Source organism: Patagioenas fasciata, chromosome 6 (assembly GCF_037038585.1).
Source record: "Patagioenas fasciata isolate bPatFas1 chromosome 6, bPatFas1.hap1, whole genome shotgun sequence".
In the NCBI taxonomy this organism is placed as follows: Eukaryota; Metazoa; Chordata; class Aves; order Columbiformes; family Columbidae; genus Patagioenas; species Patagioenas fasciata.
In genome coordinates, this window is record NC_092525.1 from 12,418,909 (window position 1) to 12,437,290 (window position 18,382).

Here is an 18,382-nt window from a genome sequence, read left to right on the forward strand (position 1 = left end):
ATGCTTAGGGGACCAAAAAACTGAAGAGGGTTTATATGTGACGCTCCATTCACAGTATCCCTCCCCAGCTTTAACAGTAAGCTCTGGTGTGCATGTGTTATCACACCCACCCCTTTGCCCTTCACTGCTGTCCTGAACCAGGACTCCCCAATGCTGTGCACACTACTGTATCTTGCCTGTCTGCATCACTGATGGCAGGACATGAAATAAGCAGGGTTTGGGGATGATTTTTCCCCCTGTGGTGGCGCAGAGCAGGTCCTTTCACACAGCTCCCTGCCACTGAGAGTCCGTGGCACGACCCAGTGGGGTAAGATAACAGAAAAGCGCTAAGTTGCTGACATACACAAAGCAACACTTTCCATCCTGGGAAACCCTCGGTTAATCCATGGTGGCTGTGGCAGTTAAAAGGTCGTTGTCCTCCAGATCTGCCTTCCAGATTAGGAGAAAGTAATTCAGAGCCAGCCTGCACCAGAGAAAAAGGCATACATACAGATACATTTGCTTCTCAACACAGAAGCTTTCCACATCTGAGACACCAATATTTGGATCTGGGCCTGTGAAACAGAGCCAATTTTGTTAAAATTTAAGCATGTGGAAATATTCCACAAAATTAGCAAACCATGTCTATTGTAAGTTATCCTCAGGCCAAGAACTGTCCTAGGACATCTCAAACTCCACCAGCTTCTGCACACCTGATGGAGTGATGCTTCTTGCCTTCGCAGGATCTGGGACCTCAAGGATCTAATGAACCTCAAGGAATTTTTACACACCTCAAAACATTAAACATGTACTTCTCCGTGCCAGACTCCAAAATGGGCTACAATGCGCAGACATAAAGTGATCTGAATAAGCATCTTCCAAGCAGCATCAGCAGCCAGGGAAGAAAGCTGAGGAAGGAGACAGCTGCTGTCCCCAGTTTAACTGGGCAGCTCAGACTCTGATACAGACTACACGCTAATCTGCTGCCTGTGCAAGTCACCCCTGGTGACAACAAGAATACTGGATTTGTATCGTTCTTCACCTCCATCCTTCACTTTTCTCTCCAGCTTCTCTAAATTTACTCCTTCCATTTCAGTCAAGGATATTTAGGACCCCTAGCCTGTTTTCTCCATCCAGCCAGGCACCCACCAGCACGTATCAAGATCTTCCAACTTTCACAACACTACGTGTTAATTATAAGCCTGGTGACTAAAACTGGAGTGAGAACCAGATGGCTGGTGGCAGCTCAGGAGGTGCATCACGGCCGTCTCTCTGCTCCAACTCGAGTGTCCCAGGAGCCCTAGGTGCTTTCAAAGGCACAGAATGTTCACAACTGCCAGAGACTGCAACAAATGTGCACATGTTTGGACACTGAAAAATTAGTTACTGGTAAAAAAGAGGGGAGAGGGGCTGCACAAATACTTGGGGACAACCTGGCAAATACACGCAAGTTATGAAAACAAAGACTATGCAATGAACACACAAGGTTTCCTGCAATCTGCGTAAGTCATTCAATAGGAAATTCCTACTTTAAGGTATTTCAGCAGTCTACCATGAGTAAAGTTTCTCTGCTCTTGTCTGTCCCCAACAGCATTTTGTGCACAGCTTTGTCCTCGGCCTGGATGGGGGCAAAGCCAGTCACAGCAGCTCTGTGAGACTATCAGGACAACAGGCAGCGACACAACAGCTTAAACCATGACCACTAGAAAACATCCAGCTCCAATTCTGAAGTACAGAAGAGCTACATCAGAAAGTAAAAACACTCGCGCCCTTTCCCCAACAGCTCTCAGTCACCAGTTGACTCAGTAGAGATGCCTCAGTAATACACATATTACAAGAGCTGGTAAAAGAACAAGGAAAATAAAGTAGCAGGGATTACTGTGACCCCAATACTTCTCTCTCTCTCTGCCCACAGTTTTCTTTACTTATCTACACACGGCAAAAACAAATTGTCAAGTTTTGATCTTGCAACTACTACAGAAGTTCTTCCTGTGCTTGAATGAATAAATTTTGTCTGCTTTTTTAGTTCTATTTGTGCCCCTTCACATATATATTGTTTATCTGCGTTGAGTACATTGGAAAATAAGACGGGGGGCATTACCCCTTAGTCCTCAGTGTTTCCAGAAAACAAAAAAAAAGTTGAATATTTGTTGAAATAAATGTTGCAAGGTATTCAGACTTTCCAAAACTGAGTATTACTTACTGTCTGCTCCTGCTAAAGGCAGCATCAAGCAGCAGAGGATGGCTGCTGGCACAGTGAGTACTGGGACGCAGAAGTTAGGCACCATATTCCAAAGTAGAGCAAGTCCTCTTCAGTCTGAGGCAAGTGGTCAGTACATCCAGTGTTACAGACACAGACTTACTCCTGCAAAGCGAGAGGATGAAAGGAAAATTATCAAATGTGGCACACAGATTAACTGCTGATATACCAAGCTACATTGTAAAGTCATCGTTACAAATACTTCTAAAATTAAATTTAACTATTTTTCCTGCTCGAGGAGTAGAGCTCCACATTGATGTCCCAAATCCAATAAGCTGTTTTCAAGGGTCATGAGGCATAGAAGCAAGCCCATCTCCAAGTTTATCTTCATACCCAGTCTCTATTATTGATACATCCTTTTGTTGTTCTTATTCATAACAAACAGTTCTGAAGTTGCATATTACAATACAAGAAATAGTATTAAGCTCGTGTAACTCTTCCTTGTCCACCTGCCCAAGAGAGACATGCTTGATTGCATATGTTATGTGCTTTGCACTAAGCTAAGCGTTAAGCTTAGCTTGGCCCACCCAGTTGGGCTGGTAAACACCAGACAAGTCTCGACGGGTCCAAGGAGGAGAAACCGAACTGGATCAGCTGTCAGGTCACAGAGCTACCAGAGTCACAGCAGAAGGTTATTAAGAAAAGTGTCTATAAACAGAAACTTTACCTAAAGCACACACCTAATCTTCCACCTCCCAAAAACTGAGATGACTGTCTAAAAGGATTGAGGATTGCGTATTCCTTCTCCAAACCAAAGCAAATTATTTTGGAAATCAGCTATATCCAAGCATCTGCTTGGATATAGACATACAGATAATTCTTTGAAATCCAACAAAAAGAAGGGAGCTATTCAAAAACAATGCAACTTCTGTATATCTCCCTTCTTTATCTTTTCATGAGAAGATACTAATTTTATTTTCACCAAAGTCCTGCCTGTTAAGACAGATTTTGAAGGAGTTAGAAAGGCCCGTTCCCTCCAAGCGACCACACTCAGCAGGGACAGGAGCTCCCTCTTTCAGCGCTGGGCATCGCATCGCAAGCGCAAGAGCCATTCAAAAGCTGATGAGATTCTCATTCACCAAGCTCCAAGAGCTACCCAAAGTTGGCAACACAGCATTAACAGTGAAAACATCTCATGCTGGCAGATGCCAGCCTGAGCAGAACCCATGAGTACCCACGAAGCAAAGTATATGCAAATGCATGGATTATACATGGCACGACCCACCATTCTTATTCATGTTGTCAGATATTTCAAACACATGTTCAAGACTGTTCTAACAAAGGTATTCCTGCATTTTGCTGGGTTTTTGGAAGACGAGGTATCTTCTTCTTTGAGAACCACTGAGCTTTTAAAGGAAGCATGACATGTTACGAACATGTTTACTTCTGACAAAAACATAGTGCTCAAAGAAGCCAGCAATGATAGTGCTGAGGGAAATCCGCGACAAATCTCAAGGGAATATACCTAGGCAAATATTTACCTCACATTGTGCTGCCAAACAGCAGATCATGGTTCTTCTCCATTCTGTTACTATATTTGCACAGTAAATCTTCTCACACGTTATAATATCATTCAACACTGAGAGATCTTTATTTATGCGATGTCTTCTACAGCCAAGACATCTGAAAATACTTTACAAAATAACCTAGTTCTAACCTAGATGCAGAGAGAATACTGATCATCTCAACTTGCTTTTATTATCTCAATGAGAAAGCATAAATCCAAGTAAGCTCAGCAGCAAGATTCTGAATACTGCAAAAGAGGCTCTTCATACCAGCCACACACTCCGTTCTCTTTGTTGCTCTCCAGCCTTCATATCCTCATTCATCTCTCACCAAAGAATTACTAAAAGCACCATTAGCAGTTCTTGCACCACAGAGAGATAGTTGTATCTTACACAGCTATATAAGCTCTATTCCAATGGGAAAAGCAGTTTAGTCCTTGGGCAGTTTGGCCTGTGTCAGTTCTCCAGATTTGGCCCACATGGGACTGGGAAGAAGCGCCTGGATTAAGAGTGAATATTAGGTCTCTAAATCCGGCATGTACAGCGCTAATTTGTGCAGCCTGGAGAAGCGAACCCACTGAAGCACACTTGAAGCAGCATCACATCCTGGCTCAACAGCAGCCAGAATGGCAAGAGGCTACTCTTCTTGTTGGGGGGGAACACCAAGGGTTGAAATTAGCGTGTCAAAACTAATGATGCGTGTCAAACTCTCTCAGATTAGGACAGAGAACAAGTATTACAGGTAGTACGGAAAACACCTTAAGTACGCATCAGACCAGGCTGGGGATGAATAGCTTTCGGAGAGCCTTTCCTCTTTCATTCACCTCCATTAACAACAAAAGCGCCTGATCTAATGGCGTATCATGAGTGCAGATTGCTCAGAAGTCATGAGAACGGCACCTCCATAGCCCTCACTCAGGGTAACCCTCAGGAACACAAGAACCTCAGCTAAAGAATAGGTCTCTTGATTTCTCTCTTCTCTCAGCAAATGTGATTAAGTTTCTCTCCAGTTTCAAGCCTGACAGATTTATAACTTTCCTCTCAAGCCCATGAGATACATACAATGTGCATCGTGCAAAACTGATGAATTGTCAGTTACCCTACCAGATGCTTTATAGACTTGATCTTTTTGCAACTGTTTAGTGCTCTATAATAATTTACCATCTGGAAGGAAAGCCAGATTTTCTTATGCAAGACTGCTGTCTGTCCCTCTAAAGTTAATAGAGCACCTTTGGCCCTTAAAAGGATCAAACTTTGCTGCTTCTTCTTTCCATGGTTGTTCTGCCTATGGAAAAGTTGCCTGCATTCAATATTTAAAGCCCTTTAAATTGGAATGCTTAAAAATTTTATAAATCTCAGTATCTGTCATTCTCTTTTGAAATTGAAAATATGAAAAAGCCTCTCCCAGTGGTTCAGCTCTCCCGTATTTAGAAATGAGGTGCTCTCTCCCAACAAGACAACCCAATACTCAAAGCAAGATGACAGGGCGTTAGCTGAAGCTCGGTTAACCCTTCGAAGGCCAGCGTTACTGTGACAGTTTTGAACGGCTGTCTTGAAGAAACATTAAACGCTCCCTTTCCTGGGGCTGAAAGGCAGCCTAAGAAATAAAGTAGCTATAAACCAAATGTTGGTAGATTTCTGTAACAAGCTAAACAAATAGAGTCAGTATCGCTTTGGTAATATCAAGTCCAACAGCAACCAACCAACTAATGCTCTAAAGACCCCTGGCGTTTCTTTTCCCCAGTAACCTCGTGCCTTTCTCTAGCATCTGGAATTATCTCCTGTGCACCAGATGACCTCAAGTCCCTTCCTTTGAAGACTTCTTTTAATCTCACTGCTTTGGCCAGCTTCTCACAACTAATATTGCATTTGGGAGTCCAGACGCTGTAGAAAAAGGTCTTTCAAAACTACACGTACATTCTCATTGCTACTTCTGCATCTGGCGCTGGCAATATTATAAACCCTAGACCATGTAACCCAAAAGGAAACTAAGGCTAAGTTCTCCAGATGGCTTTGGAAAAACAGCTCTGAGTTTAGTAGGCTAAACTCCTGTCTTTGCTTCAAACTCAGTGTTAGAACTACTGAGTGCTAGGTTTGGCAGAAAACTACAAAGCTGGAAAGCACAACAGCAACAGAAAAAAAGGCAAATTTCATTTAAATATAGCTAATTTTGCCATGGGGCAGGTGGATGGAAAAAAAGGCGGTCTTGAGAACATTTCTGAAACCTACATGGTTTGATTCTTTCAGACAAGCAGAAAAAGCTGGACTCGTTTAAAACAGAGCCAAGAATACCAACAGCTCATATGGTACCAGGAAATTCTGGCAATGAGCACGTCCCACAGGAGACTGAAAAGAGATTAGAAAAAGCAGTCAACTTTAAAGAGTCAAGAGGAATTTCAAAGCAGCACTGAATAGCTCACGTCCTCTATGAACTCTTCTGGAAGCTAAACTGAACTGAAGCAAGTGTTACGTGGGTCACTAGGCATGAACAGCACAGTGAAGAAAAGCATCCCCACAGCAAGCCAGCCCATTCCAAACCAGGGACAAAAATATCGCATTAAAACCGCTTGCTAAGTTTAAGCTACTTTGCAACCCTAAGTATCTAACAAGTCAGCATAAAAATGTTCCCTGCAGAAAGCCCTGTTTGCCCATAGAACTGCCAGGTTCAGTTGTGTGTGCGACTACTGATACTGCGTTTGCCGTGAAAAGTGGTTAAGAGACTCTCTAGAAACGTACAAGGCAGGAAGGTAAGTCCAGTGCGTAAGCAACGTCCTTATCTGACCTGGACATGTAATAGTATCTTTTCATAAAGGAACCTGAAATAATTGTGTTTGCTTTTCAAGCTGGAGACTTCTTAAACATTCTCAACGTGAGCCCAAGGATGCAAGTCAGGAGGTGCCAACTGGACATCACCCAGACGATAGCAAAGAAGGGGCTAAAACTGCATCAGCTTCTCCCAACTCCACAACACGCACAACACAAAGAAACTCAGTTTTCCTTCTGGACATGTACCTGCAACTTTGTATTTTATGCAAATATCCTGAAGGGGAGCCAATGTTTCAGAGGGACCCAAACACCCAAACACTTTGGGGTGTCACACAAATTATGGTCATTAAGAACTGACCGAGAAAGGAGGGAGCACATGCCATGCAGAGCAACGAGGCAGCTATTTCTTGCATTGAAAATGAGAACAATAATTGGCTAGAGCTCAACTGCTTGACTCTCTATAACACCTCATCTGTGCTCCGAAGGAGGAAAACCATGATGCACCATATAATTCAAGATCATCATATTGCACACATTAAAAGTTGTAGCAGCACAGTTACACCCAAGTCAACGACTTTTGAAGGTTTCACTTCACTGCATTAGTATTCCTTTATCATAGATTTCTTTGTGCTTTTCTGCAAGAAATGAAATATAAAGAGACTTGGGGAGTACAGCAATATGGCCAAAAAAGACAAAATGAGTCTCATTTCACTCCAAACTCCCACATGCAGGGAACATATTAGAGAGATACAGTGGGGAGATATATGGAGATGGCAGCACTCACACAGATTTAGGGAGGAACTTCATATAAACTCGCAATACAGTAAAATGGCCAAAAGTCAAAGCAACTGCTACATGAGCAAAGGTATCACCTCCAGCACCCAGGTGTGAGCAGGACTAGAGCATCAGCCTGAAGCCTCTCAGACCATCTGGAGAGAAGGGATGAGCAAAGCAACTGAAGAACCAGGAAGGATAAAAATCTCTGTGAAGACACAAGCGCTAGACAGACTGGCTAAGCAAGATGGGGATTTGATAACCATCTGTAGGAACACGGAGGATACAAACACCAAGAAAGCAGCGGAGGAGTGTAATTAGCCACAGGCATATAACTGTGAGTAATGGAATGAGATAGAGCAAAAGAAAGTGTCTCAAAAAAACCCAACCAACCAACCAAACAAACAAAACCAATACAACACACCATAAGAGAGAACAAGAGAATAGACCCCAGCAGAAAAATGTTTCATCTTTTGTTTGGATGGAAACGAAAAATGGAGTAAAAGAAAAAAAATCCCATGATCTAGAAAAAACCCTGAACAGAGGCAGATTGGTGTAGGAACAGCAAGAAACATTCAGAAGTACTTAAAAAAGATTCTCCTTAGTTTGGCAAAGCATTAAAGAAACAATGGTGAAGACTTCACCAACAAGTTGGCCCAGTTACAGATTCTGTGATCCCCAATACACAATCACGACTTGGCCCCGGAGAGGAGCAGAGGGAACAAGTGTCAGAGCAGGATGCGAGCACAGCTTGGATTCTCCTGTCTGTCTTATTGGCTACATTTGCTTCTGAAGATATTAATTTCTGAAGGTGTCACTGCCTGCAGACAATCCTAGATAAAAAAGGAGGATTTTTTTCCACTGGAACAAGGATTATGAAGGGGCCCGTTAAATAACGACGACGATAAGTCAAAAAGTCCACTTAAAATATAGATCAGCCTTGAGTCTCACAAGCCCAGCCATCACTCACAGCGAGCACTAAATACAGATTGCTGTAGATCACCCTATCCAAGTGTATCAGCTCTTAATGTCTGCTGTAAAGTCTCCTTAAAAGAAGTAAACTGTTGCCTTTCAACAGAGATCTTTTACATTTATGTAATAGGTTCAGCAGTGCAACCAGATGCGTGGATTAAAGATCCAGGACAGTAGAAAATCCTACAAAACTTAAAAAGAAATTCAGCTATTCCTCAGCTATCAGCAAACTCCACTAATGTGAAGAAAGCGTTCATGTGTCAGCCACTTCCACAGAGCGAGAATTCTCATGCTTTTTCTACAAATTACTACACACGTGACAATATATTCTTAATAGAAATGACCGTACCCTTACAGGTTTGCATTCAGCACAATGGGAAAACAGTGTAAAGGTCAAAATCCAAAGGTAGCAAGTCCAATCCTCTAAACCCCAACTCCTTGCCATCAAGTTCCGCACATCCAGGATGTAGAACAGAAGGTTTAAAACTGAGATGGCTGCTTACAACACACCACAACTGACAACTATTTACTGTACGGCTGTTTCTGTATCCAGCCCCAGCAATGCCAAACACGCTGGTTCTGCATCTCTCAGACCGACAGAACAGGCAAAGTGGAGCTGATGTAAAATCCAGTAAGCACCAAAACTAGCTTTAACCAAAACAGCAACAATGCAAACGATCCATCAGATGAGGGATAACCTGCCCTTCCTTTCCTTCAAGGATTTTTGTAGAGTGGCTTCTGACTTGAGATCAGACTAAACCCTAAATCAATCATAATTCAAACTAAATCAGTTTCTTATTCACAAGAACCTCTTTGCTCTGTTCACGTGTCTACTCAGCTTCATTAGTGGCCTCAGTGCAGAGATTTTTGAGAGACCTCCTGGAGGTGAACCCACTCTCCAGCAGCCTCCTGGGAATTCCAAGCAACCACTAGAACATTTTCCCTTGCAGAATCCACAAAGTTGGACCCTATGAGAATATGATCTTTCAGGTATTTTGTTATTTTCTCAATAATTTTTGCTTCAGCCAATGTGCAATGCACGTAAGAACTTCCTTCTGAAAGACTGGCTCTTTTAAATGAAGTTCAGTTATGTTTTATATAACATAGCATACTACTGGGGTCTGCCCACTTAATGGTTTTCAGATTAAGAGCTTGTTCCAAAGCTGCTTTTGCCAAGATCTTGATTTCTGAAATTTGCTTATCTTTTCTATTTAGAAAGACTGGGCACAATACTAGTACCAAGTCTTCATTTTTAGCAGTTAAAAACTGATGCAAAGAAATAATTTCCCCTTTTAGCAGTACCCTTCTCTTCCTTAATTGCTGCCTTTACCTCCCATCATCCAGTAAACCCAATTTTCACATAAGAAAATGGCACTGATTTGCCTACATTATTTTATCTTCTATGTATAGGCATTAGTTCTTCAAAGACCACCTTGGATCATTCAATTTTCTTTTTACACTCTTGATATACCCTACTACTAATGCCTGGGAGTTGGATTTCATCTCTAACAGCTTCTCAAACCTGCCATCTAGCTCACGTGAGTTATTCCCAGCCTTGCTAATTTAACTGCTTTTCCCAGCTTGCTTTCTTAAGTTCTGCTATTGGTTTCAAACCACATCAAGGAACTGTTTCACTGTTGGTTTTTTCCTCACACAATTTTCTTTTCTGCTCTTACTTTCTCCCATTTTAATTTTAGGGCTGTTCTGAGTAACTTGTTCACTTTCCTTTAAATTGTCCTTTCTGAAGTTTAGCATCATTGTCAACATTTTGATCATATTCTTGGCCCCTCCAGGCTCTATGACCGTACTCATGCACTATGTGCACCGTAGTGGTGGCCACTCATCAAGATGTATGTGGAGATCCTACAAATGACTTTAACCTTGCTGACTCAGCAGCCGCTTGACAAATACAAGAGTGATTAATACTCCTGAGCGAGAACAGTTGTGTCTGGAGCTATTTTAAGTTGGGCTCTGGAAACCATGCACGTGCTGGTGACAAAACCTCCAACACCGCCTCGCAGTCGCTGTCACGTGCGGCGATTGAGTAACAAGGACTTACTGCTCAGATCCTGCTAACAGAGAGGATAATCCTCCTCAACAGGTCCACCAAGCGCCCATGAAGGGGCAAGTTCACCAACGTGTCTTGGCTGCTGCCCGTTCTAGACGTGGCCACCACCAGCAGAGGAGCAGAACCAACACATCAGCCCAGGTCCCGGTCCCAGCCAGCTCAGCCACCATGCAGGAGAAGACACGGGGGCTGCGAGGGGGCTGGTTTCTTCCTAACGCCATCATTCAGCAGACAACTTATACCCTTCTGGAGGTTTTATATATCCAATTAAACTTTCTGTAATTCTCATCTTGTGAAACTATGAACATTTTCAACACTAGATTTTGGAATTATCCTCTCCTAAAGGGTTTTGAAGTTAATTATATCATAGTTGTTATTACTGTCTCAACCCCAGATACTGCTTGAACCCCATTATCGTGTGCGTTACTGAGGGCTAAAGGATAGCTGCTTCGGTGTGCTTTGGAGCTGGCCTTCCCTACAAACTGCTTCTCTAACCTTTGCCCAAACATTATGTATGCTCAGTTTATACGCAGGTAGTTAACATAGCCCGGTAGGGTAAATGGGCTTATTACATTTATTAAACTGAATTCTCTCCGTGCAGAACGCCCCCAGCATCCTGCAGTCCTCTGGCTCTGGAGGCATTTGGCTGTTACCATGGAAGACAGCACCCAGAAATTCCCTTCGCAACTAATAAGCAGGAACTATGAAAGCACAAGTTTCATGCGATTGCTTTCCGTTTGAAAAATGAAAACTGTTTCTGTAACCTATAAAGAAACCAAAATGCAATCAAGTTTATTATAATAAGATGTTAAATTTATGATTTTTTTTCCCCTTCTAAGGCCCCCTTGCTTTGCTTTGGCAAAATAAAACACACTCTGAGGTAGCATATACTCCCCCAGTACCCAAGCCATATTAAAGGGATGTAAATAAAAATCAAGCCCTAGGTGTAATATAGCGCTTATTGAAGATGAAGAAACCAAAGGTCTGTAAATTAAGAAATCCTGAATTAATGGTGGCAAAAATCAGTCTTAACTCTGACTCAGTCCAAAAACACAATTTCTCTCCTTCAGTAGCACTTCAGGCTAAAAATTAAATTCAGATTTCTTGCATCACGTTCTGTACAGCAAGACACACAAAACATCTACACATCAGATTTTGTCTCAGATCTGAGGCTGTATGTTCAAAACAGCTTGATGGAAGAAAATCAATTAATATATTTTACAAGTCTGCTTTGTTCGGCAGATCAAAGCAGTAGGTTTCCTAGTTACTTCCTGGCTAGAGGGACCAAGATAACAGCTGCATCAAGGCTGCAGCGAATCCAACGCTTTCTGGACAGACCAGCCATCTTCTTCCACACCACAAAGCAAATCCCACGGCTCTACAGAGTCAAACAGACCAAAACCTGCTTCCACGATCACGTTTTTCACGCGCTCGTTCTGCAAGCGAAGTCCCACGTGTGGAGCACGCACAAGCGCCAAAATCTCGGAGGCAGCCGACGGGGTCGCTCCGTGTGGCTGCGGATCAGCGCTCTCTGCCACCTTGTGAAGGATGCGCAGCCTCGCCTGCTTCGGATTAGAAAGGTGAGGCAAAAATATTCTGCACTCTTTAATGGACCTGCAACGATCGTCCGTCCCAACCTCTGAAAGAAATCCAAAACATGCAGCAAAAGCCAACAACGTGGCCTCTCAGGTGAGCTGGGCACATCACTACCCCAGCACAATCCTCGCTGCTCCTTCCGTGATTCTGTACCTCCCATGGACCCTCATCCACCATTAAATCCATGCTAAACGTATGCGAGCGATTTTTTGTTTACTAGGAAAGGCTTTGCTAGCCAAGGGGATTGAGAGTATATGCAGCTATTCCAATGGCTTTGGCATTTCTGCACTCAAGAGGCAGCAAGAGAGACCTGTTCTTACATTCAGCACGGCACATACAGATACAGGATATTCCTCCCCCTTCAATATAATTCTCCTCCACGACATTTTATGGCTTTAGAAGCTTCAAGTTTTGCAATTCAACCGTAAGTAAGGTATTCAAAGGAAAACAAAACCCACCGCCACAACACTCCTGCTTCCACAAGACAGTACCTTGCTTTTGATTTCTACAATTCAATCTTAAAAATTCCTCCTTCCCCAAAATTCGAGGTGATTTTCTCTGCATCTCAGTTAGATCTTACACTTCCTATGCATCTTCTTTATTAGTGGAATGGTCCCATGCTAATGGTCTGAGTCAAGATAAACCTGAATCCTAATAAAAAGTCAACCTGAAAAAAGTTATGTACCTCACGCAAAACTGCCCTTTTGTAATGGAGACTCCTGCCAATAGCAGATGGAAAGACCTTTGAAAAATAAGACATCCCATATGCCGTCTGCAGCAACTTCGTAGCTTTACTACTGAAATTATCCACTCTCCCCTTCCAGGCCACAACCTTTACATGACCTTGAGTAAAGTATAAAGAGGATAATACCTAATGTGCAGCTTCTTGGGATACCATTCAGTAAAACCTAAGGAAAGAAAATTACTTCTAGCTGTTTTTTCAATCCATTCGTACATTAGTGTGCTGAAATGCATACTTGGAGCCATCGAAATCAGATTCAATGTACATTTTACAGTACTTAGGAGGAAAGCTATTTTAATTTTGTTAGTTGCCAGAACGTAAAATCCTGAAAGCAAAAAGCTTCCAGCAGAAAAACAGAACAGATCTTAAAGGGGAAAGACATTACCTAGCTTGATGGAGAACAAAGGAAAGCTTAAGCCGGACCTGGTTAAGTACAGCTCCAAGGAAAGGAACAGTCCCTGTTCCTCCACACGGCTGATGCTGGCATGGAAATAACAACACGAGATGCAGCACCTTGTCCATCAAATCCAAACACTTCAAATCAACAGCAGCACAGAGCAGCTTCTCAGATGCCAATAAATGACAGTTCTGAGGCCCCTAGTGACATTTGATGAACGTGCTCCAAGTTTTATGCGTTTACTTCTGGATATGCAATACCACCAGATATCCCGGCCTTTTCTTACCTGCAGAATAACACACCAAAGTGGTTTTGATGACATTCCCTCTGAAAGCTCGTTTGCTCAGAGACCACAGCTCAAGTCCATCACTTCCAGACGTTTGCCCAGCACAGTAGTTGAAGTGGACCTGGGCCAGGCGTGAGCAGAGGGGCGGTTTTACCGAATTAGCTCGAGTACACAACACCGTGCTTGTGCCAGTTCAGTGTTTCAGTCTGGCTACCAGAGGGCAGGACAAAGGTACCCCCTCAAAATGTTTCAAATCAACTTGAATCACCAAACTACGTTTGCATCAGTACAGCACACTGCATTGCATTAACTAAGGTTGTCCTGATCTGGTAACGCATGACCCAGAATATAATGGATTTTCTAACGCCCAAGGCATCTGCTGCCACTTGCTCAAGAACTTTTCCCAGTGCAAGGCACCCTGCATTTCACAAAGGCAATAATCAAACCCCAAACTGTTTCAGTTGTACCTTGCTCTCAGAGACACTGTTCTCCTTTCATACCCCAGGATGGCAACCACAGCCCCGACTTTCCCTCCCTGCTTGTTGAAGGGACCTGATGCTGGAGATCGCATCCCTGGTTGCTTGACCTTCAGCTGGTGCCTCTGGATTCTGCATCACTCAAACTTTCCCCAGCAACACGGTACAAAGGACACAGTTGTTCTCACTGGTACATCCTTTATGGGAGATCTCTGCTTCGGTTTGATCCTTGTGTGATTGAATAATCATGCACATACACACAGAGCTTGCAATCAGTGTACGTTGAATTAAATTTTAACCAATTTATGAAGTATTAAAAACCACAAAATTTTTTATAACATTTTAATTGTAGTATTACAGAACTCATCTTGTAACACCTAATTATAATCCTAAATGAGCAGCAATTAACAAGTTATTTTATGGTGCCTAAGTCCAAAACAAACAAGGTCAGGACAGTCCTGCAAAAGGAGCTGCTGGTGTGCACCCTGCAGATGCGAGGCCGGTCAGTCTTTGGGATGCACTCGTTCCCCAATTTCTGCATGGTGTTACATCTAAGAAACCGCAGGGAGTATCACGCACCCGGTACAGGACCTGCTGGATCCTCGTCAGGTAATGGGCAGCTCTGCTCCTGTCACAGCACACACATCACCCACAAAAAGGCTCACTGAAGTGACACGTGCCAACATTATGTCACTGGTGGGGGTGGCAGAAGCAGCTCCAGCAGAATTAAGTGCTCTCACCCATCAGGTAGCAAAGATCCCAAAATGGGACAGGTTGAGGGCAGAGTAATGAAGGAGTCTCTTGTTCACACAGAAGCCATAAAACTCCCTGCAGTAAAGGCAGCCCACCTATTGCTTGAAAAAGTTCTCTCATCTTGTCATGGGGAACACTTTGAATTTACCCAACACTTACTAGCAGGAGGAGAAGCTGTTACTGCACACAGAGCCACAGATTGCAGGTCAGAAATTTCAGAACATTTCCCACTGACCTGGATGCTGTCTTGGAAACTTTGTGGAAGAACCTTGCTCCCTCACCCTTGGCTAGTAAGGGAAGTCCTTCTACACAGTAAGCATCCACTGAGTGTTTCAGAAGTAGCTATAGCAGAGCAGCATTTTAGGGGTCCGTTGGCAAAGGTTCAAAGCCCAGAGGCTTTGCTTCAGAATGTATTACCCTTCGCTGACAGGTTGGACTTCAATTTTATATTTTATCCTTTTAAAAGAAAAGTTCTTTGAGAGCTGAAGTATGAGGGGAAAAAAAACCAAATCAGCCTAAATCATATGCAATGTACAAGGTAATTTTCTCTTCTCACAGGGAAGAGAAGGTTTCTGAAAAGGGCTTTGTGAGAGACCCATGTCTCTGCCTTCTGTTTTTCCCTTTACCACTTTTCCCCTGATTTTCTAGTGAAAATTAATCCCAGATCTCTCCTAGGAAGAACAGGGGCCCTTCCTGACTGTAGGAGGGGAGGCAACAGAACAGGAACTCGCCCGGTGCAGCTGGTGCCCTCCCTGCCTGCAGGAGCAATGCGTTAGATATTTTGAACTAGCATTAAAGACAGGGAAACATTTGGAAAAGTATCAGTGATCGGCTTTTTAAGCGGAAGAACAAAGTACCTAGGGCACTGTCAGGGCTAAATCAGCAATCCAACTCTGGGAGACGCTGGCAATAGAAAATGTGTTGTATGCACGCAGGTGGTTTATGAGAAACCATTTGTTTACAGCCCTTTTAAAAAGAACACATGGAGGAATTTGAAGTTATTCCTCACGAAACACTGCTGTTCATAATAGAGCTTATTCTGTCCTCCAGGCTTGCAGAGATAATTCCTGACAGATTAACCTTCCACATCACACCGAGGGCACCATCAGAAAAGCGAATCCCCCACCGCTCTGTCACATCTGTCCCACTCGCAGAAGAACTAAAGCCTCGCATCAGGTGGACCACGGTGCTGGAGATCTCCGTGCATTCTGGGCTTGCTCTGGGCTCTGTGTATTCTGGGCTTGCTCTTCAACTGAGACTTAAGAGGCTCCAGAAAACCTTGCAGTCCGGTGGAACTGCCATCATCCAAACCGGAGTGTCCTGTGCCTGCAACCTGGAGTCTCCTAAGGAAGTCAGCACTGTCAGATGGAACTTGCACAAATGCAAAATAAAAGTATGTATCCTCCTTGACAGAGTTAACCAAAAAACAGTTAAGACTCGTATTGCTAGCTGGCGTGAACAAACAGCCTCTGGAAAATGGAAACCCATCCTGAGCAAAGGCAACAGGAGAGGGCCAAAACGGACAGCTGGGGCTTTACAAAATAGAAACGTCCCTCTGCACATTTCTCTGCCAGCAAACACATCCCTTGACTACACAGCAAAGTTTTGATACACTGCAGTTCCTTTCTTTCATTAATTCACCACTGATGGTCAGAAGTCTGACCCACAGCTGTCCTGGCAGCTTCCCCGGGAGGGCTGCACTGCACGTCCTGATGGGGCATCACGGTGCATGAACCGCTGCAAGATCAGTCCCAGCCCTGCAACTGGGAGGATGGTAACCTTTCCAGAGCCCAGCAAACACCGTTACCCAGCCTGTGACCCCCTCGAGAGCCTTCGCTGCCAAGTAGCATCAGCCAGACTGATTTTCTTTCTTCACTGTGTGGATAGGAAAAGAAAAGCTGATGAAACCACTGCCTGAAGTGAGGATGCACTGGGAAGGCTGACCGAAACTACTGGCACAGCAGACTCATAGGCAGCGAGACCAAATTAACTACTGAGAGCCAGCTGTATGAACCAGGCAAAGTTGATTATTTCTGTTCAAACAGACCAACTAAGTGCCCCGGGAAAGCCCACCATCCCCAAACTCTTTTCCATCAACTGTCCCAGAGAGTTTCTTGCAAGTTACTGGAGGCACAAAAGCTGCAGATGCTTGGTTCTTTATCTTTGAAAGTGTTCTACTTGGGTTTATCACGCTACATGCAAGTCAAACTTTATTTAGCCAAACGAGAATCCTATAAGCCCCCCTTTCCTCACCAGAGAGTGGGAACAAGCAGAACAGCTAGTGCCTTCTTGCTTTACTGAATTCATTATATTAAACCAAAAGCAATGTCATCTTAACTTGAAAGGACTTTTAAAAGAGCTTGAAGCAATTCTGCTGCAGCAGCATTTTTGTATTTTGGATTAACTACAAGCCTTCTTAACCCCTCTGAGTTCGTAAGCGCACATACCCGTACCCTCCTAAGCTTTCAGAGCAGTCAGCAAGCTCTGAAGTGTTAGCAAGCTGAGAGTTAAGGTATACACCATGTACAACTATTGTAATTTGAGCTCCTCCACAAATTAAAGAAGTACAAGTTTTAGGTATTTTTGTCCACAAGAAAGGACTTGCAAAATCTGGTAAATTATCTCAGACATTCCTCGTGTCTCATGTGCAATTTCCACGATTAACATCCCAGGCTCACAGAGCAACGAAAAGGTCAAAATCCTACTGCAGGAGGCAGTGCTAAAATATTATTAAATGTTACCTTTAAAACATTTCAATTAGTATTAATAGAGAAAGATTTCTATCTTGAGGGACTTTGTAAATTCATTATTATCATCACAGACTATTTAAGCTCTTTTTCAAACAGGATTTTTTAGCCTTTTTTTGCCAATAGAGTGTGTCAGAGCTGGGGAAAAAAAACCTTAATAGCAACTTTCTTGAAATGAAACATTAAAAAAAAACCCTGCCACCAATAACTGGTTCTGTTTGATGCAGTTTGTCATTTTCCTGGACAGCTGAAAGCCTTAGGCAAATGTACAGGGAAAAACAGCGAACCATCTCATCCGTCTTTTGTTTATTAAATCCCAAGTTTATTCAAGTGGCTTTGAATTCCGAACCACACAAAGCCTTCCGAACCGTTCCACACTCGGCAGCCGATACTGGGGGGCAGAGAGAATCAAAAACGTCCTTTAAGTTTATTAACATCTGGAGAGAGCATCAGACAACAAGCCCTTTCATCTCAACTCATGCTGCTGCAGAGTGGTGAGAGGCGACAGGGGTCAGAACCAGCCCAGCTCCATCACGGTGCTGCCACCAGAACTCAGGTGTTTGACCCAAGCCCTGCTGAAAGCATCTCTTGCCCCAGAAGCCTTTAAAGGCTCCATACAGGCCAGGCTCTCTTACGTTACCTTACCTGTGGAGGACACAGTTTACAAACCGATCAAAGAACCCATTTAAAACACACTTTTAAGCTTTTTGCTGACTCTGCTCTGTTTTCAGAGGACTGGGTGCATTTTGGGGATGGCCGTACGCGTGCCGTAGATGAAAGGATGCCAAGCATTGCCAGGTTATCTCAAACAAGTACTATCTAGAGTAGATGGATGGAGTCACAAGATCAAACTACAATCAATCTCACCTCAACGTTTTGAAAGGGCTGTCTGTATTCTCCCCATTCACAAAAAAAAACAGGAGAGGAAAACCATTTTTCTATACAAAACGATATCAGAAGAGTGCCCTAGGGGCCACTGTATCATTCATTTTCATACTAAATTCAATAAAAATACACAGTTGTCATTTAGTTTAAACAGCAGCAGTACCAAAGGGTCTTGC

General features: G+C 43.3%; 1 protein-coding gene across 16 annotated transcripts in view; it reads right to left on the reverse strand.

Annotated features, from left to right (window-relative positions):
* The window catches only part of PTPRF (protein tyrosine phosphatase receptor type F), a 384,319-nt gene that overhangs the window by 249,660 nt on the left and 116,277 nt on the right, over positions 1-18,382 (reverse strand). For all 16 annotated transcript variants that reach the window (XM_071809940.1, XM_065842623.2, XM_065842624.2 and 13 more), the window contains one exon: positions 2,183-2,344. In XM_071809940.1, the coding sequence (XP_071666041.1) occupies positions 2,183-2,267 (85 nt within the window). In that variant the 5' untranslated portion in view covers positions 2,268-2,344. The remainder of the gene's footprint in view (positions 1-2,182; positions 2,345-18,382) is intronic.